Source organism: Excalfactoria chinensis, chromosome 9 (assembly GCF_039878825.1).
Source record: "Excalfactoria chinensis isolate bCotChi1 chromosome 9, bCotChi1.hap2, whole genome shotgun sequence".
In the NCBI taxonomy this organism is placed as follows: Eukaryota; Metazoa; Chordata; class Aves; order Galliformes; family Phasianidae; genus Excalfactoria; species Excalfactoria chinensis.
In genome coordinates, this window is record NC_092833.1 from 14,562,537 (window position 1) to 14,584,225 (window position 21,689).

Genomic DNA, 21,689 nt, shown 5'->3' on the forward strand with positions numbered 1-21,689 from the left:
CCCCCGCAAAACACCAAACATTTAATACAGCCACAGCCCTGAGTCAACTGTATGTAATTCCCTTTTGTTTTGTTCTGCTTTCTCTAGAAAACTGCTGTAATGCCAGCACAAGTAATTTGTAAATACTGTTTTCCCATCCACAGCACTTCACTTACAGAAAACCATAGCAACCAGTCTCCATCACTGACCTGCACAGCATATGAGGCACAAACATCAGAAACATTTTTCTCAGGTAAAGACTGTCCTCTGTCAGCAAGGGAAGCCCCCACGTCTAAGGAGTAGTGGCAAGTCCAGTGAGAGGATGGGAAAGGAAAACAACTTGTACTTTAACCTTGGGAAATGGATCCCCAGATTCTAGTGCTAGATCTGCTAACAGAAGTGACGGGTATCCTGAAAAATTGAAGAGTTAATACAAGATGTTCTACACTGCTAGACACAGAAAGCAGGAGAGGTCTGTGTACTGCATGCACCTAAAAGCTAGGAATGAGTACAGTCTTGCGCATTTGATTCAACATAGCTGTTTGCTACAACTACTCCTGGGGATTCTGGGTGTCATAGCCATTATTCGCTCAGCCTCTACATTAATTCCACATAATTGCCCACATTTATGAGTGGTTTCCATAGACAATTCTCCAAATGAAGTAAGCTTTGGGTATGAAATGACTCCACATCACCAGTGTTGTTGATGTCTAAAAGACAAGGAACAACTGAGGAAAAAAAAATCTGTTTTTTCAAATTGCCAAATAATAACTAGAAAGAAAAATAAGTAAAGAGAAAGGGAAACTACCTGCATTACACCCCATCTGCTGCATCAAATACAATTCAAAGTTGTAACCTTTGATTCTCTCAACTTGTATAAGAGATGCAGCCCATGCCTGGGACATGATTGGGTGCCTTGAGTACGTTTTCCAGTACTTTGAGACAGCAAAGTTAAAATGCAAACAGTCCGAGTCATACTCTGGTCAACCATCTCCAAGACAAAAAGCAGGATTCAGACTTCACTAGCTCTGTTTGTGGTGATGTTACATACAATCTATCAAGATATTAGCAGATGTTCTCACAATCCGCATAACAATCAGCTGTACGTTTTTAATTAAGGCACATTTGCTGCCTCAAGTAATTGCATTTTAAGGCATCTGTTGGGTTGTTAAAACACAACTGCCTTCATCAGACCTGTGCAAAAAAAAAATCATCTTCAATTATTTTATTATTCTCACAATTATTGTCCTGAGAGCTTCTATGAAAAGTCACATTTTTTTTCAAAAATATAGAACATGTTCTCAGCTCATGGAGTATATTTTCTGGGCTATTACAATGTGACAGTGTTTAATGTATTTAAAATGCCTTGGGTATGATAACGGACTCCCTAGATATTGTATAAAACAATTGTTAGGTATTTTTATTTTTTGTTTGTTTAATGTTATGATTTTAAATGGAACCTATGATGATACATAGTATGCTATATGTAAGCCTCAGGGATATCTATATATCAACTAGGAAAATTACAGATTATTAATTGGTGGATGAATATTTTAGTTTCATTTATAGTTTATTTGTTTAGCATCCCTTTAAGTAAATCAATACATGAAATGAACTTACTTATCTTCCTTATAAGAAAACCAAACACAAGCCAGAAATGATAAAAGAAATGATCATAAATAACACTCTCCAGTGTATAAAGCTATTTTGAAAATAATAAATATTAAAGAAATAATTTAAAACCTTAGCAATAAAAAATCTTCATAAATTATCAATATTGGAAATTCTCAAATCCCAAATTCGGCTAGATTCCATTTTCCCAAGGTTGGCATTTGTGAAAATGGAAGATTTTACATATCTTTCACTAACTGTGTGACACAGAACAAACCTCGGTATACTTTTCTATTGAACACCAGGGTCTACTGTAGAATATGCAGTGAAGAAAAATGCCGCTTTACGTCTAACTTGAGCAAAGTACAACTGCAGAAAATCTACACGAAGGATACAGCATCTGTTAAAGTCAACATTTGCAACTTCTTTTCTTTTTCTTTCTTTCTTTTTTTTTTTTTTTTTTTTTTCTTTTAAGGTCCTTTCTTACTATTATTCAGCACATCAGTAAATCAGGGCTTTGGCTTCTCCTGTGACCTGCTAAATAGCCCATTTCACCAAAATGAAATAGTAGAAAGATCTACACAAAGGAGGTCCAAGGTTGCAGTACTTGATGAAAACAGGGGTGGCAGCTGTATTAGTCTGGCAATCACAAAGCACTACAAAGTTGTCCATTCGCCAAGAGTTGCAAAAAGAAAAAAATCCCAACAAAAAAAAGCAATAACACCAGTATATAATTAGTTCCAGAACATCCATCCAAAGTTATGGCCTTGTCTTGCCACAAAGAAGGAGAGAAAAATATCAAAACTAAAAAATATGCTTGAGTTATTGTCATAAAGATTTCTTATGCAGTGATTAGGAAAGGAAGACCAAAAGTGGTTAAGAAAGATACGTGAGCAACACCATTGCTCCCCATCATTCCTCTCACCAGCTGGGTCACGAACAGCTGCCACAGTAAATTCATATGGGCAATTCAAGAGGTCATTTTTATCTCTCTGACAATTTCTTGGGGAAGGTAAGGAAAGACTGAAAGAAAATATCTTTCAAAACCTTGTATGTTAAAAGCAAATACAGTTCTCTCTAATGGCCCCACTGAAAAGATTTAGCACCACTTACAGCTCACAGAACTACACTGAACTGACTTCTAAATGACATAAACTTAGAATACTGTAGTTAGATGATGAATGAAAAAGAAATGCAATGTAACCCATGATCAATCAATTTCTGTTACACCACTGTTTCTCTTGAGACAGAACTTTCAGTAAAAGCCTTTAAAGCATGCACTGCTTTATCCTCCAGGAAAAACGAAACAAAACAAAACACCCCTCTCAAACCAGCCCACCAACAAATAAAAGCTCAAGTGAAACAAAATATTCTGCTGCAAGGCCATGCAATGACTGGTGTGACATAGAAGTGAATATGACATTCATACCACTGGGTCTTCAGTGCAGCACTGGGATATACAGAAAAACACAGAATACTTCTTCAGATAAGCAATTTCTCATGCAACATCGTAGTAAATGAGACAAGGAGAAAACCAGCATAAATAGAATCTTCTGTATTCATCTATTAATTGCTTTTCTCTGGTGATAGATTAGGAATGAGGAGTAATCTTTGCACTTACAACTCTTTAAGAAAGTGATAAGAAAGCCAATTCGGGGTTACAAACAGCAAGATTGCTTCTGCATCACTACTTAATGGAAAATGTAAAAACATTCATTATATTAAGGATACCACTACTCCTTGTTACATAAATCTTTTTTTCCCTTTTAAGTCTTCATAAAGTTGCACCAGCTTTACACCAATTTAAATGCCTTTTTTTTTTTTTTTTGCCAGTGTTAAACTGCCCTTTGAAACAGGATGTCTAAAGATAATGAACTGCTCACATGACATTCCATGAAGACACACTTTAAAGGCAGCTCTGATAGTAAAAACCCTCCCTAGCACTGCTCAACTATTTTCACCCTGTGAGGCAAACTGATGATCAGAAAATACATCAACATTAAAGTCTGTCTTAGAAATATTTACATTCATTTCAACTCACAATTATTGATGTTAAGCTCCAGACTTATCACCCAAAATCTCTTGATTCAAGCACATGCATTGTTTTTACTGCTGAGTATTTCTAATTTCTGTAATAATCTTTCCTTCAGAATACATGTCAACAAGCTGGTGATGGGCAAACACACTTTCAAACAAGGTGTTAACAGGTTCTGAGCGCTTTCCAGAAAAGCAAACATTCAATAACTATTAGAAGAACCGATCCTTGTATTCCAGCTGGAAAATTAAGTCTTATGAGTTCAAAATGAGGGTAAAAGACCATTGAAAAAGCTGGGGTCTGCTTTTCACTAATAAACCAGTTCTTTGGTCCAGGCATCTTTTAAAATACTTCCCTCTGTGTTTTTTTGTTTACTTTTCCCTCCCCAAAGACCTAAGCTAGGGAAGAAAATTGCTGTAATTTCCCAGAAAGTGCTGTTAACTAATCTGTCTTCTTGCATTTGAGTATTTACTTGGATAGCCTTTCAACAACAACGAAGTAGTCCATACAGTTATTTCCATTTCTCTGGAGAGGCTTAATTTTTTTTTTTAATTTTTTTTTTTAATTGTTTTGAAAAAACATACATTTAAATTTAGTACAAGTCTTTTAAATGTTTCTGTTCTGAAACACATAGTTCTAAGAAAGACAAATCAGCACGGTGATCTCCTAGCAACCGGAAGGCAGCAAAGGTACAAGTTTGAGATCAGAGATCAGGTAACAACAGAAAGTCTGAGAAATCCTCTCAAGCCTTTGCCCAATTACCCACTCAGTTCTGAATTTACAAGTCTGTGATGGCTGTGACTCTTTCCAAAGTCTCTCACTCTGCCCACATTTGAGACAGACTCAAAAAGAAGATATGAATCTTTTGAAGGTCACATGTATGTCTGTGTAGTTGGACCTTAACTGTACTGATGCTATGCTAATACTGGAGCAATATACAAGTTCCTCTTCAATAGGAGAATAACTGCTGCTTTATTTACATAGTAGACTATGAAGTAAATATGTTTAAGAAGCATTCAAAGAATATGCTTTTTATTTTATTTTATTTTTTGTGATGTTCAGTTGAAGAATGTTTTACCAGTGACATTTCCTTTGTATATTTATATTCTTTAATATTGCCAATATATGGTGATATTAAATAATATCACTTGCTTTATTCAATGGTTAATTTCCATAACCAAATGCCTTCTGTGTCTACGTGCAGCTTGTGTTCAGTTTCATTTACAATAAACACATCTAACAATAAGCACAGGACTTATATTCAGACAGCTGTAAAATTCCAAGCCGTATATTACCACACTTGTATTACTGCATTATCACTGAACATCATCCTTTCTCCTCTAAATTTCCTAAAGCAATAAACATAATGTATCAACCATCAGCATAAAAATCCCAGATGGCTTTAGCTAGAAAACTCAAGTATGTGGATTTCAAGATACATGATATATAATCTTTGTCCAAAAAATTATTAACAAACTGGTTTCTAAAATGAAGCTGTAAGATTTGCAATCAATTTGACCAAAATATTAACAAGATACCATTATGAAGACTTAAGTCAACACCAGTTAACACAAGAAAGAGCTGCTTCCTCTTTAAGGAGATATACATCTTTGAATATGCAAACATTATAATCTATTTCTTGGATCTTTTAAAACAGGAAAGGTAGATAGTGTTTTGAATGAGACTGCAGCTTACATGAAGTTCTTACACAGAAGGAGGCTATGCACAATTCTCCTAATGCATTCTGAATGTCTTCCCTGTATCTCATTCTTTAAGCCTCTTACACTGGAGCCAACTTACACTGTGAAGCTCAGCCTGTGTAAAGCTTATAATGTTTGTCTGATATTGGAAACAGTAGATCCAGTATATCACGTATAGATATGATGGCCTGCCTGCATTGCTATGAGTGTATACCTATCGAAACTGAGCAACATCCATGGCAGTCAGTTGTACAATAACTGACTTGTAAAACATTGCAAAGATTCTTTTAAACTTGGAATCCAAGAATCACCCGAACCACCAGATTTGAATTTGTTTTTTTCCTCATATACGCTATCATATGATAAACATACAGAGACATGGTCAAGTGGTTAAGTGGATTAAACATTATCTTTTTTTCTCCAAGGCCAGACTGAAATGATCTGTTAGGTCAGTTTCCTAACGGACAGTTTATATCATAAAACCATCACAGATAACTGAATTCTGCTATAAAGGCAACATAAGCACTTCCCACTCTCAGAAAAAAAAAAGCAAGATTGACTTGGAAATGAAAAATATGCTTCCTTTTAGCAGAAAGGTGGTCACTCTAGGTCACCTCAAGGCCATTCTGAAGCTGTTTGGTAAGAGTTCTTATGACAGCTGCATAACAACTTGCAGTGGGAAAACATAAATAAAAGGTTCAATTGTCAGTACAGGCACTCCTTCAGCCTTCACAAAATGCAAATACGCTGTCCTCCGTGTAAAACATTACCACTATCTAGACATAAGTGTCTTGCCCTGACAGACCTCAGTCAATGCATATATGATTATTTACAATTACAAGGTTATCACCAGCAATGCTATTTTATGATTACGAATATTATTATTATTATTTTTTAATCTGATGAAGAAGCTGATTTTTAGAGAAATCTGAAGGGGAAAAGTGATGAGAAGGTGATGGGAACTATCGGTTAAAAAGTATGGAATTCTCTTATGGAATCCCAAGATGATCGTGTAAAGCAGCCTCCACCAAGGAACATCAGGAAGATCAGTAGTCCTTTCACATACAACATCCTTAGCTGACCTCTCTGTATCAAAAAGCCCCCCCCAGTTTTTTTTCTTAAGAAAGAATCACCATGAACCTCAGTTTTGTATGCGGAGAATTAACTGCACTCAGAAAACCACATAGAATCTATTCAAAATTGGAAAAAAAAAAAAAAACAACAACAAAAAACCACAAAAACAGCACAAAAAAAAACAACCAACAAACAACAACAACAACCAAGCATACACACAGAAAAACACTATGCACAAAAGCCAGACCCTCTTAGAGACAATGGAATATAGTAAGATAAAATAAATTGAAGCAAATTGCCATTTACTTAGAATTGAACCTAGAGTAAACAATAAAGATAAATTTAACTTGGTTAAATTTTTGATAATGACAGTGAATTAATTGAAGTTAATTAAATGAAAAGATATAATACCAAAAGCAACCTGCTAACCCCTGCCAAGAAAAGAAAAAAAAAAAAAAAAAAAAAAAAAAGGAGAAAAATAAGAAAAATAGACCTTCCCAAGAATATTATGTCTAAAAATCTGATTCTGCTGACACCACTGAAAAGGCTGGCGATCAGCATACAGCAAGACCACAGTTTTACTCGAAGTTCTGATTACAGTACAAACTAGAGGTGTACTTGTAAGGCCAGAATTCAGACTTTCACTGATAAATCACAAGCAATGATTTAGTGAACCAGTTCTCACAGACCAACTCTTAAAGCCATGTAGAACATAAATGCATATCCAGTCAACTTCTGGACCTGGATATATTTCTGTAGGACCATTTTCAAAGCTATTTCTATTCACAGAACTCACTAGGTTACTGAAACAATTTTCTTAACAGTGTAACTGAGATGCATTTTAAAAGGACAGATAACAAGATATAAAATTAAAAAAAAAGAAAAAGAAAAAAAGAAAAAGGAATAAGGCATTGTCCTATGGACAAATGTCATGGTTTTGTGCTGTCAATATTCTACATCATGACATCATGTGCGGTATGAACTGTTTTGGTGGTATAAGAAAGTGTAACAGAGGGTATGTGGAAGTGTAACAGAGGGTATGTGGAAGTGTAACAGAGGGTATGTGGAAGTGTAACAGAGGGTATGTGGAAGTGTAACAGAGGGTATGTGGAAGTGTAATAGAGGGTATGTGGAAGTGTAACAGAGGGTATGTGGAAGTGTAACAGAGGGTATGTGGAAGTGTAACAGAGGGTATGTGGAAGTGTAACAGAGGGTATGCGGAAGTGTGGAAGGTTCATGCTCCAGATCTGTGGAATGGCAGCATCCCGAGTACTCAGCCCTTGGAGGAAACTACATATCCCAGGGGACAACGCGGCCAGAGATGAATCACCAGAGGAGGAGGACACACATATAATCTCGCTCCCAGGCTGGAACGTCTCTCTTTTCGCCCTGTCTTTCGCTTTGGAGCGCTCCATCCCTGCCGTCTCGCTCTATCAGCAACGTTCCAGCCTGTCGCCTAGAGATTGCAGTAGGCCCCCGGTTCTCCGGGACTCTTTTTCTCTCTTTCTTTTTTCTCTGCCTTGTTTGATATAGTAGTTGTAGTTATATTGTATCATATTGTGTCTCGTATTTAGTAAAATAATTTCTTTCCTTAGATTGCTGCCGTTGTTTTTGTTCATTTCTCCCCTTCTAGGGGCAGCAGCCTCTATCACGGATAAATCTAGATAACCCGGTTACAACAATATAAGCATGAAAAATAAACAGTGTGTACAGTACTGGTCTATAATTATCCTCTCAGAGTTCTTAGGGTGAGCATTTGGGATGGCTGATGACATGGGGTATATCACTCCATCTACTTCAGTATCTGGTATTTTGGAAAAACCTTCGTGCATATAGATCTGTTCTGACAGAATGAGATTTTACATATTCATTCCATCTCTGCTCAAAGCTCTCATATCTTCTATTTTCTTTTCCACTTTCTCAGCTGTTGTTGAAATTGAACAGTATGTGCAGGAAACACATGTGATGAAAAGTGGCCCACATCATTTTAAATGGTTGTTTTGTAAAGTCCAAGTTCAACAAACATGATAGGCTAGCTCAATTAGTAGCTTAGGGAGAAATGAAGTGCCCTCAAATTCCTTATATAATCAAACAGTAGGAAAAATGCCAAGACCAGAAATATGGCTAGAGCATCTGATTTGAACCGTATATATTTTATGATGGAAAGATATGGTGCATGAACATCTGATCAGCTGTGTGGATGTAAGGCTTGGAGGTACAAATTGGGGCAATGGATTTCTTTGCTTAAGCTTTGCTTCAGAACAATTTTCTCACAACAAAGGCATTTTGCTTGACTTTGCACTATTTACCAGGGCTCAGTAAATAGGACTCATAGCACTCAGTAAATTGGACGAGTGCATTTACTACTCATGTTTAAAAGGCTTGATAAAATAGAAAATTATGCTTGCCTTCACACCTCCAAAATATTACAAGAGTTTAAGAAGACACCAGCATCTTTGTTTTTTGTTGTTGTTGTTTTTTAAATGGGTTAACCATCTTCCATTTTTGAATGGAAGCAACTTACACTCTCAGACAACCTAAGAATGGCCTACTAAGAGGAGGCAAACTTCTATGAAATGGTCATCACATTCCCTCAGGAAATATTCCCTCAAGAAATTGTGATTCATAATGGAGTTGGATTCATTTTTCAAAAGATGGATTCAATATTTGTGCAATTAAACACTCAAGTGAGTGTTATTTAGATTTAATTTTCTTAAAGAAAAACAAGTGCACAGCATTACTGAAGATAACAAGAAAACATACAGAGTGAAATAGCTCAATGGAACTTCAGTATCAGTTCAGAAGAGAAAGCGAATAGGACCCTCAACTGGGAATACAAATACCTACACAAGACAGCAAGGACTATGGAAAACATTCTGGAAAAATACTGTGGCATCAGAAATACAAAATAATCAATGTCTACTTTTGGTTATTTATCTTATGTGTCCCCTCATTTACTCTGCTAATAGCACACTTCTCCTCCCATCCAAACAAACAGGATTTTGTAATTGAAAAGGAAATGAGTAATAACTGAAAGTCCTTTTACTGATGCAACTGAAATGTTAATTAGTAGAGAATATTGACAAGCTGTGCTACAATTATGCTGCCTCCCAGACATCAATTGTTTTTCTCCTAACACACTCTTTACATATTCAACTTGCTGCTTACCAGCCTGAATTACTTTTCCCCATTTTTACTGTATAGAGCAGGAATTCTTTCTCTACTTTTATTTACTGCAGTGCACTTCACTAAAGGGATAAGAGAGCAAATTTTTGTCAACTATTTCATATTCATCTGTAGGGATACAGATTGTATTTCTAACCATACTGGCATTGTTTCATGTTTAGGTGGTCTGGGTCACAGTACATCATCCTTCAAATGCTGGAATAAGTACAAGGTAAATCGACATGCTCGGTTCAAATTATTCTGAGTAGAACAGCTTTCCACGAACTGAACAATAGAGCTCAGTGTGATCTGGTTCCCATCAGCAGCACAAAACCACTCTTTTGAGGGTTTTTTTAATCATCAACAGATTTCAAGTCAATATCATCTCACAATTTTCTTTCCCACAGTACCTCACATGGAGACAAAAATGTATCAGAATTGGCACTTTCACTTTCTTAAGCACTGTTTTAAAATACGTTTGTAAATAATTTAAAATATGACATTGGGATGAAACATTAAGTGATAAATTAAGTGATAAATCGGTGCAGTTACTTTTCCTTTTTTAAAAACAAATATGTGTACTCCGGGCTGGGGATGGATTTTTCAGTCACAAACACAACAGATTTATGACCTCAGTGCAGGGTGTTTCCAGGTTTCAATAATTAGCTGTTACAGCTCGTTCCTTCTGTTCAAAAGGAGCGAGGAAGAACTGCCATCAAAGTAGGTAGAATATAATTGAGAAGCACATCTATCAATTGTTTAAATTTGATATGCTTTCACATGAAGGAAGACCTAAGGTCTTCAGAACAAACAAAATTTCTCACTAAACAGTGAAATACTTTGTGCATTACCATTCCCTGAATCATGAAATCAGGAAGAGGTAAAGAGGTGATTAAATGTAACATTCAAAACAAGATTGACTATAATATGAAAACAATTACAAATGATTATTTCATATAAACAATTTGTCCAGCTTTTTTTTTTTTTTTAAAGGCACGGGTATTTATTTTTATTTTTTTTTTAGAAGTGGGAAAGAAAAATGCAACAAAACCTTCTTCCAACTGGATTGTATCTAACAGATAGAAAAGAGCTGTTTGAGATGGGGAAGGTTAATAACATAAGTGAATTAAAATTTACTAAGTCTTTGAGTGAAGAAAGGGTTTAAGAACACTAAACGAAAGCTGAAGACTTGTAAGAAGGAATCTTCTTACAAATTCAAGGCAGACAAAGACTACAAAAGAGGGACCACAAGGCAAACAGCGGATCCTCAAAGGCAAAGTAAGAACTAGAGTATTATGTAGTAATGCAACTTCGCAAAACCACAAACTCTGCATCAGAAAATATGACCACTATCAAACAACCTGGAATCACCTTTGCCTCTTCAAGAGGAGCTCATGATTACAGCAATTGGAATTAGATTTTTAAAGGATAATAAATAACAGAAATCCTGAAAAACCAGATGCTATTCAAACAAGTGTTACTACACATAGGCAAGTTTAAGCCAATTGTAAAAACAGAACAACGGAAGATGCTTTGTAGAAATTTGTGACCAGGCTCAGATGAAACACCAACTAGTTTGGGGGCAAAAAAAATCTCAAACATCTGTTTTGAACTAATAGAAGGGAGTTCAATCTATAGAACAAGTGAAGGTTTACATAAAATAGTGTGAAAAATGACATGGAAGAAAACATGGTTTTTTTTCAGTCTAAAGAAGAGAAAACTGAAAAGCACGATATAAGAGGTTATGGCAGAGGAAAAGGAGTCTGCTGTATTCTCAGCACACAGGACAAAATTAACACGCTTTACATGCAGAACTGAATGGTGCAGTCCACGAAATCATTACTGAGGAAAATTCTGAAATCTTTACTCTGGAAATAAGAAAGAAGACAAAAAATTACCAGGAATCACAGTAGATAGTCTAAATAATGGACTGTGTGATCTCTTCCAGTCCAGTTCTGCAAGTCTAGTTTTATATGCTTCTATAACTTTTATTCATACTAACTACACATATGGCTTGAATTTTCAAGCCGGGCTTCTCAAGAGGATAATAATATCATTATAAAACTCACAGTACTCCTAAGGGAAGTATGTAAACACTCTAGGTGCCATGGAAAGAAAATCACTCTACAAAACAAAAAACTCCACTGTCCTTAATAACGAAACGCATATGAGGTGTATAGAATCCTCAGAAAAATTTTAATCAATATATTTTGTATACATACACAAGTAGACACACTATAGACATATAGGCGTAAGGAGCAGGAGATAGAAGGAGAGACAAAGCCCTACATGAATGGAGATTTAGAACATGATCTTTACAGTTGTGTATGCTAGCCATAAAACATGCCAGATGAAAAGAATCCAAAGTTGAGAAAAAAAAATGCCAGCAACCTAACAGTGTAGAAAGTAGAAATATGCAATGACTTTCCAAACCAAACGGATTTTAAATGCAGTTTTTAAATAGAAGACCTTTTGTAAATGACTTTTATTCTATTTTCTATTTACTAAATATTTTCCCATAAGTGGCTACCACAAATCCCTGCAGAAAGATGCAAACATCCACATTTCTAAACTCGATGACAGTTAAAAATCATGTCTATGAATATTTATGAAGGCTGTAAATATTTAAAATAAATACAGATATTACACATTAGTACAACATTTTCATTTAACAGATGTAAGAAAAACGTTAATGTGCACACATTGTAAAGATTAAGTAATTTAGCCTCCAGGGCGATTGTTACTCTATTAAAAGTTAATTTAGGATAAAAATTATGGCTTTTCCTCGAATCCCCAAATTCAAAGATTAAATCACGATCCAGACACACACCATTCTTCAAAGAATGAATCCAGTCATATTTCCAGAGTTTGAATACTGACATTACTGTCCTTTTTTTTTTTTTTTTTTTTTCTGGAGAAAAATAAATACACTAAAAAACAACACATCCCCTGGCTTCTTTTATGTGCTCACAGTCATGACATATACTCAGAGAAGCTTTAGGGCAGAGTAGTTGTGCGCTGGTGAGATGGTTTAATCAGTCTTTTTGTCACCACACATTTTATACCATTGGAAGAGGATGTTTCTGTCTACATACACAGCAGGCAACTCAAGCTGCTCTTTCCAAGAAAGGTAATTTACACCACAAGTGTTATTTGTTTCTTCACTAGTGATCAATTTAATCATCTTTCCCCACAATTATGTATCCTTTTTATTTAAGAACCTAGTGAATGTGTTCTAACCTACTGTATGTAACTAGTCACTGAAGTTCAGCAATGAGTCCCAGCAAAAATAATTACTGTTGGACTGTAGCAGATATTCCTTCTAGCAGAATTTTAAAAGGCAGACACATTCAATTTGAAGGTAGGGAAAAAAAAAAAAAAAGTATTTGAGTATTTGAAGATGGTTCCAGAAGTTGAGCTCCATCTGCAATTTAAATTGCTCTAGTTTCAGTTTTCTCCTTAAGAAAGATTTTCTTGTTCCAAGTCAAACCCTTCTTTACTATGAAATTATCTGGCTCTTCAAAATCCTCCAGTTTGTAGCCACAAAACTTGTCTAGGAGTGATCACAGAAGTTTGAAAACTGTAATCCTGTCAGTGATTCTGTCTTGTTCCCACTGCAACTTTCTCCAACCCCTGAACCACTGCTATCATTCTTTCACCTCACTTTAACCTACCAAGATGAGACCAGGAAGAACATATGAAAAAGTCTAAACAGCAGTAAAAGACAGAAAGGCAAAAACTAAAAATAAAAGAAAATGTACCCATGCAATAGGAAACTCAAAACTGAAAAACAAAGACAAGATTAAAAATTGTTATGAAGATGAAACCTCTTCAGGCATCTTGATGGAAGTCCTACAAAAATAATGCCCAAAACCTAAGAAAGATAATTGTACAATCTAAGGTAGTAATAATGAGAAATTAAACAAAATTAAAATGTGAAGAACGCAAGTTGAATACAGAAAATGGAAGGAACAAGATATATATATATATGCATGTATACACACACACAGTGACATCTCTGTTATGACCTAGTGTTCTGTTTTAATGTGATGTAAAATGAAGCACGTGGACAACAGAGATAAGGAAAATAAAGGTAGAGCAAAGCATCTGCTACAGCAAACTCAGTAAATACAAAAGCAAAGTTCAGGGGGAAAAGGCAGACAAGAAATGCATTCAGTGTTGAGATATTGCACACATAGACTAGCTGTTTAATGCAATATTTCTCTTTTAGTTCAAATATTTCCTACAAAGTACTATTGCTATCCTCCCACATATTTTCCTCATTTTTTAAAAGATTATGGTCATTTCATAGCCAAAGATACACAATTTATATCCTAAAAAAGGTAGTTTACAACCTCAGAAAGAAGAAACAAAACTAAAAGCAAACTTTCTACCTGTGTGAGCTGAGCACTCGTTTGAGGGATTGCTATATTTTCCCCTCACAACTTCAGCAACTGTTATTAAAGTGACATCAAATAGATGTAGGTGACCAGTCTCTTCATCTGGATCAGCAGTGTGTTTTCAAAGTCAATCTCCTGATCACCAACACTGATCACACGTTGATTCAAGTTACACAACACTCTGAATATGCAAAAATGGATCCTTTCAGAAGAGCAAATGAGTGCTCAGCCACTAATTGGCGTGTACTTCTTTGGACCAGACTGCAGCAGACAGAGTAAAAATCCTAAGACAGTCCACAGGATCAAGTACCTTGCTCTGCTCCTTCAGCTGCACTACTTGGAATAGAATTTAATTGGTAAAAAGTCTATTCTGTAGACACTGTAGACAACACTATTACAGCAAGCTTTGCATCTTTATCAAATTCCTATTTTATGAGCTCCAACTGCTATTTCATTATTTTTGTCAGTTGGTATTGAAATACAGTATAAGATCTATCGGCGGAAATGGTGCACAACAGCCAAGTTCCAACAATGATAACTGACCTTTCACAAACTTAATTAGATTGCAGCTAAATAATTTAGACAAACAGCTAAAGCTACTCAGTTGAAAATGGCATTTTTATTAAGACAAATATTATTCCTACAGAAAAAATACTAAGTGCTTATTTTCTAAACCTGTGTTGTAGTCCCGACTGTACTTTCTTGTGGCTGACAGAGCAGATCCTGATTCTGTTAATTATAAGATCTGGAGTTACTGTTGTTTTATAATTGCTTCTGTGAATTGGGAATGAATTGTTTAATTATTTATTGGCTAGTATATTTTCTGAAAGGCCAAACAGTATTCTGTTTATAAAATATTTGCAATAGAAGGCAGTTACTTGATATTCAGGGTTTAAATGTGTTTTTTATGTGGAGTCCATTACATCTAATGTGCAAACAGACTTTTAAGCTCCAACTCTGTGCTCTCTGCCTGGGCTGGAGTTACAGTAGAATGAGCATCAGATATGTATGCACTCTTCTTCCTACATAGCTACAACAGCCAAAGAACAAAGAAGGATGGAATGTGAAAAAAAACAAGATGCTCACTCTGAGCCTGTGAAAACCCATCCACAGGCTGGTAAATCCTGGTGACTTTACAGGAGCGACTGTACAATTAACAGAAGTAAGGATAAATGCTTGTCTGCTTACACATTTTGAAGCAGAAACACCATGAAAGTTAATGTTGTTCTCTGAGGTGGTAAGAATGGTCGTAAGAATGAAAAGAAGAAGTAGGAAGGCAATGGTATCTTACCCACAGAACACAGCTATATCATGTAATGATGAAATCAAGTTACAGTGTGATTTCTTAAATCCATAACCAACATGATAGTCCTCCTGTAATGAATGCTATTGCTTACAGCCTCACAGTCTCAGTGCTTGCAGCAGCACATCTACAGCAAGGCCAAAAGCTCTTGAGGTTAGACCCAGCCCCTTGGGACTGGAAAGACTCTCAGAAGCTGAAGGTCAGGTGAGTACACACAGCGCTCTACTTCTTTCACCAGCACACTCTAAGCCAGCAGGTTAAGTGCTACATATGATACGTGGAAATGAGAATTCAGCAGTCTTACACATGCAGTTTTAGCAAAGATGCAACAACAACTGACCTCAGCTGCCTTTTTCCCCCCCCTCGCACTTTCTTATTTCTTTTAAGGATTTCTTTATTTGCCAGAAGGCTTATAGTAAACCCAGGCAAAATACAGCATAATACTGGGGTGCCCTAAGATATGCAGCAAAATAAATGTTACATGTAAGAGGCACTGTAGATCAAAGGGGCTAGCTATAGTGCAGAATCCAAAGCAATAATCTTCTTACTGTAGTAGAATGCAGAAGGCTTCATTTTGATATTTTTCAACTCAAATAATAATTCAAATAAAATACAGTAAGCATAAAACTAACCTTATAAAGTAAAGGTGATTGTCCTAGCTTCAGGAGTGCAATTTTTTTGGTCACATTTGTAGTGGTTTGAATCCGGATCAAGTCTTCTATGGTCCCATACTGTATATCAACAAGTTCTGCCTGAAAGAGAAGACATAATTTAGGATATACTGACAACTCTGCAGCAGTGGAGGGTGCTCATTCCACAGAAATGAAGTTATCTCTGTAATTACAAGCAGCTGGGAGTTCTGTTTAGCCTTTTTTTCTAATCACTGGAATAGGAAGACCTGTAAGAGCAAAGACCTTGAGAATTAAATCTGATAAATGCATTTCTATCTTGGCAGTTTTCAAACAATTCCTCAGTAGTGGTAAAAATCAGAATTTTATTTTTTGCCAATGATTATTATAAATGCTGCTGATTCTGATGAGAATTTCCCCTCATTAGTTAAAGGAATGAAATTAGAACTCTGTAAGAGATAATAACTACCTTCTAGTTTTCTTTAAAGGAATCAAAGTCTCGTAAAGCATTTCAAGAAATAGTGAATGATTTAGCAGGTCATGTGTAAACTTAGGTTTACACACTGTACCAATAGATGGTTTTATTATGGGGACTTATATGCTCCTTGAGTAACCTTGAGTGTTGAAGTATTTACTTATAGGTTATCCAGAATTACATAAAACATTTAGAATAGATTATGCCACTGATGCTTAAGCTTTTCTGTTAATATTTTTTATATTATTTAAAATCACATCCAACTAACCACAATGGCTTTACAGGATGATCTTCAGCACTTTAGTTAGGAGACCACAAGAGTCAAGCGTAGACAGTGATGGATAAAATTCAAGAAGTGTTTCTAAAGATTTAGTAAGTATACACATATTTATTAACCTATTTATATTTATGTATATGTATATAAACACATTTCAAAACACACAAATAAAACTAAAGAATAACCAGCTGCATTTGTCTCACACATTTATAGCAATTAACTTTGTCAAAAACCAAGTATGAAGATAATTAGTCTTGCATGCTGTTTTTAGAAGGTTTTCAGGACACCAAACAAAATCCTAGTCCCCCTAAATCCCTTACACGGTTTTCATATAAAATACAGACACAAGATAGCACAAAAAATATTACACAAACATTTAAAAAATAAAATGAGATGAGCAGTACAAGATGGAAAAGTTTCTCCTTCAGTTCAGTTTCACTAACTAAGGACTCACTGCCAAAGTCAACAGTTCTGATTTTGCACATCTTCACACAAACTGTTTAAATTCTTCCAACAGTTATTCTGGCAGTGTAGGATGTGTGAAGTTTCACTAGATTCCTAAACACAGGTATTTTAAGAAAGTGTTTACCCTTATACAATTCTATCTGAACATTAAGAGTTTGTGCTTTAACATGTGAATTGAATTCATAAATTTCTGTCTTGCCAAAGTCTACGTCTTCTTAAACACATTTCATTAAATTTTCAAGTTAACAAGTTTCTAAGTCTATCAAATGTTATCAGTGCTGTATAAACAGTCTTTAGAAAACTCAACCAAATTAACTAAACACTTCTGTAACAGGTAAACACCAGATTTTACATCAAGAACTAAAATGAACTGTGCACACTTCATACAGATCTTTTTTAACACGGGTGAGCTTTTACTACTGAAAGAATATGAAAACTATTTAATATAAAATTTCAAATTGTGAATATAGGCTGAAATCCAATATAAGCTTTCCTGTGTGATAAAGTATGACAAAATAGAGTGAATTAAGTTTTGGTGCTATCGCAAACCATGATCTATTTTACCTAGTTTGATGCTTCTGTCTGAAAAGATCTCACAGAATTAATGCAGGTATACACAGTTCATCTCAAAAGAAGAAAGGGAATTAATTAATCATCCTACTACATTGAAGTTCTCACAATTTTTGCCTCATTTTCTAGATCTTAGCTTTATTTTAATTTGTACCAACAGAAGTCAATAGGTACACTGACGTGTAATTATTGGTCTCAAAAGTCTGGCAGTTTGAGAGGTTATCTATGACTTAATTTCTGGGGAGACCTCTAATCCCTTTAGGCCCAATGTTTTTACCACTTACCTCGGAGCAAACTGAAAATCAGGGCTTTCATTATTCATATGAGATACTGCACTTACTTTTCCTTAGGCAAAATCAATACGCAAAGATATGATATAATGAAGTATCAAATCATTAGCTTCAAAAGTGTGCCTGAGTGAAAATGAGATGCCTGCGCCTTATTCATATTCACATGCCTCTCCATGTTATTTTTGCTAGCTACTCCTCCAGGATGCTATCTACTATTCTGTAAACAAGAATACTACATGTTCACACAATTATTAATGTGTTTAGTGACTGCCCTTGGATGCAAAACACACTTTCAAGTGCTGCTTGCTGGTCCTTTCCAAGCACCATATGGACTTTACAAGAGAAGACTGAGTAAAAGTTTTTAAGATTTCTACTTCTTCCTTTCTAATACACCTGAAGGCAACGTAATACAGAGACAATCATTCAGCACTAATTAATAACATCTTATCACATATGATACAGCAACACTAGCTCAGAGCAGTCAGTTTTGCTTTTACTGTAAGGGGCTCAACCAATGGAATCCTTTATTCCTAGCATGGAAGATTAAAAGTATAATTTTAAAACAATGTTAGAAATAAGTATATCAATCCAAAAAGTGCTACCCTCTCAATAATCTGCTGGGAAATAGCTATTTATGTTGCATGAATTTCTGTTTTAGTCACAATAGTCTTAACTCAAAAAACAATGAATAAAGATTAGAGGATTTTTTTCTGTTTTAGAGATGCTTACAATGGGAAATAATTCTCATTTTATAGATTCCAGATTTGAGAGAGTAAAACACCCCACCCGCAGTAACCCATGCTTGATATATTGCTTTCCTTTGGTAGGATAATTTAATTCATAAAACAAAAGAGAACTCATCCTTTTATCAGATGCTGAAAAAGAGCACTTGTATACTTGATTTAGATACGGAAGAGTAAATCCTCTTTCCCTAAAACTAGAAAACGACTAAACAATGAGCTGTTTTATCCATTTGAATTGGGTACTTACTCTTCAAATTGTTTCATGCTATGCTGTTTGAAAGATACAACTATTTAGGAACAAATTCTGATGTGCAATATGGAGTTTAGAAGTATTCCCCCATGCATGAAATGAAGTAAGGGTAGGTGATAAAACAAACATTTCTAGAAAAAGTAATTATTTTATGTTAGACTTATTATTAGTTTCTAAATCCCAAGATGATGCTCAATGAGTTGTAAACATTCCATCTTAAAAATTATGATAAAAACCCTGTAAAACCTGCCAAGCCAAGCATTTTGGAAATGCCACAATCAGGGTAGCCAAGGGTCTTTTCCCAAACTCTTCTCACCAAAATTAAAAAGGATAAACAGCATTCTTCACCTATTCAAAGGTGGGAGAAAGAAAAAACAACAAAGAACAACAAACAAGATAGCTATCTCTTGGAAACGAAATGTATACTGTATGCAGGAGGTGGCGGTTGGAGTCCTGAAGCTGTTGCATACAATCTTAAAACTTCACTTCCTTAGCACATATAAGAATAAATTAAATTGATCAAAAATAGATGAGCAAGGGTCAGAAACAGATGACAAAGGAACCATAAGTATTTCAGAAAACTAAATGCTATGTATACAATTTATTTAGGACAATCACTCCTCAGAATCAAGACAATTTATCTAAAGAGAAGATAGGTTATTCCAGAAGGACCAATACCTCAGTTCAGTGAGTGTTCACACTACATCCTCTTCTTTCACTCAAATCTATGCCCTTTATATGCCCTTCAATATTCATCTACTGTTTTTAGGCTGTACACCCAATACAGAGAACAAACATCCAACATGTGACCAGTCACAGCAAAATGACCTCCAACTGTTCATCCTGACAGATGTAAAAACTCAAAACATACATTTGCAAATCATTATTTGAGTAGACAGTAGATGCATGATGTCTGGGCAGACTTGAATCACAGAATTTCAGTGTAGCTCTGCATAAGCCCCAGTTAAATGCTTATTTATTCACTAAATAGCAAGTATTTGATCTTCAAACAGATTCATGAAATTCTTTTCTCTGTGTTTTATTTTGCACCTTACACTGCAAGCTTTTTTTACTTCAATATTCCTATTAATGCACTGAAATATCAGAGTAATTCCATATGATCCACAGTGCCAAGCAACAGCCAGAAAGGATTCTTTGTGTCTAGTTTCCTTCATGCAAAACTGCAAGGACATCTAAAACTATAACTTGTTCTAGTGTGCAATACCAAAGCAAGAGAAAACAATTGCGTCCCTTAGCCTCAGTGTTTGATAAGAGATAGATCTCATAGAGCAAATTTAGTTGCTGACACATTTCAGGTGCTCTTTCTTCCCCTCACTAAGCCTATGGCAACACAGCTCCATTCCAGGCAGGAATGTTTCGATAGGTTGCTTGTGCTGTTCCAGTATCATTTTCAGAGAGACACTGGAGTTAAACTTGTTGGCTTGCTTGCTCTTTATAGTTTATAGCAGGTTTTTTAATCCTGCTATCTCCCATGGAGACTGAATTAAGATCGAAGCGTTTTTATAGCCTACAGAAAAGAGCCTCTTCTGTGTTTTATGGTTAGAGAGCCCCAGATAAATCTAAGTTGGCACAGTCTGTCCCCTGTTGATAATGCTTACCCAGTAGACTCCTCCCTCTATTCCCATTCTGAACTTTATTTTTCCTTCTTTTCATTCACTTCTACTTTTTGTCCCTCTGCTCATGATCACATTCTTCCAGTTTCCTTTAAGCAGAAGGAAAAAACAATATCTGAGTGCAATTTTTTAATTCATGATATTCAGTCAGATGTCCAATGTGGCAAGCCCATTTTCATCTTTTCAAACTAGATTTAAATGCTAATCTATTTTTTAGTTATTCTTAATTTATGTTTTTTTTTTTTTCTCCAGTAATGTTAAAATTGATATTTACTTTAAAATCTCTAAGAACATTACTTTGGTTATAAAACACTGAAGGACACAACATCATTCGAGGCTTAAAAACATTAATCAGAAATTAATTTCATTATTCTAAGCTTTCATTAAGTGGTGCTGAAGCTCACTAGTATCAAAATTTAATTTCATATATAAGAAAGAACCACCGGAATTTTAAAACAACATATTTTCCTAAGAAGAAACAGTAATTTGTATTTGCTAGTCTGTCTGGTTGAGCTTACTCAGGAATAGCTGTTCATGTAAATACACATTTATGAATTACACAGACTGAGGAAAAGCTACTAAAACAAGCAGAATTGTTTAGCTACAATACTACATTTAAAAAAAAAAAAAAAAAAAAGAAAGAAAAAAAAAAGGTGCATAGTAAATTATAATGTGATTTAAACTCGACCTTAAAATTTTCCAGTGAAACTGGAATTCTAAAGGCCAGACTGCAGCAAAAGACAGTTTTTATTGGCTACTCTGTAACATGAACCACCAAGAGACCGAATATCATCCTTCATTCAAAGCTCTTTTTATCATATATATGGAAGAAAAAAAACAACAACACAAAACTAGCATTCTTTCTTATAGTGATTTTAGATGCTGAAAGATGCCTGGAAGATTCATTTACACACAGCTACTGCACAGGCTGTGGCACAAGCTGCCAGCTAAACAGCTACGGCAGGGATGGGTCAGACCCTAGGAGAGCAGGAGGGGGTACTCCAAGGCACCAATATCTCCACACTCTGTTTGTTCATATGATCTCTGTGAAAAACAGTAAAATATGAGTTTACACCTACACACCTCAAG

At 35.3% G+C, this 21,689-nt stretch overlaps 1 protein-coding gene across 4 annotated transcripts in view; it reads right to left on the reverse strand.

Annotated features, from left to right (window-relative positions):
* Positions 1-21,689, reverse strand: part of NAALADL2 (N-acetylated alpha-linked acidic dipeptidase like 2) — a 355,925-nt gene that overhangs the window by 106,334 nt on the left and 227,902 nt on the right. For all 4 annotated transcript variants that reach the window (XM_072344515.1, XM_072344516.1, XM_072344517.1 and 1 more), the window contains one exon: positions 15,900-16,019. In XM_072344515.1, coding sequence (XP_072200616.1) covers positions 15,900-16,019 — 120 coding nt within the window. The remainder of the gene's footprint in view (positions 1-15,899; positions 16,020-21,689) is intronic.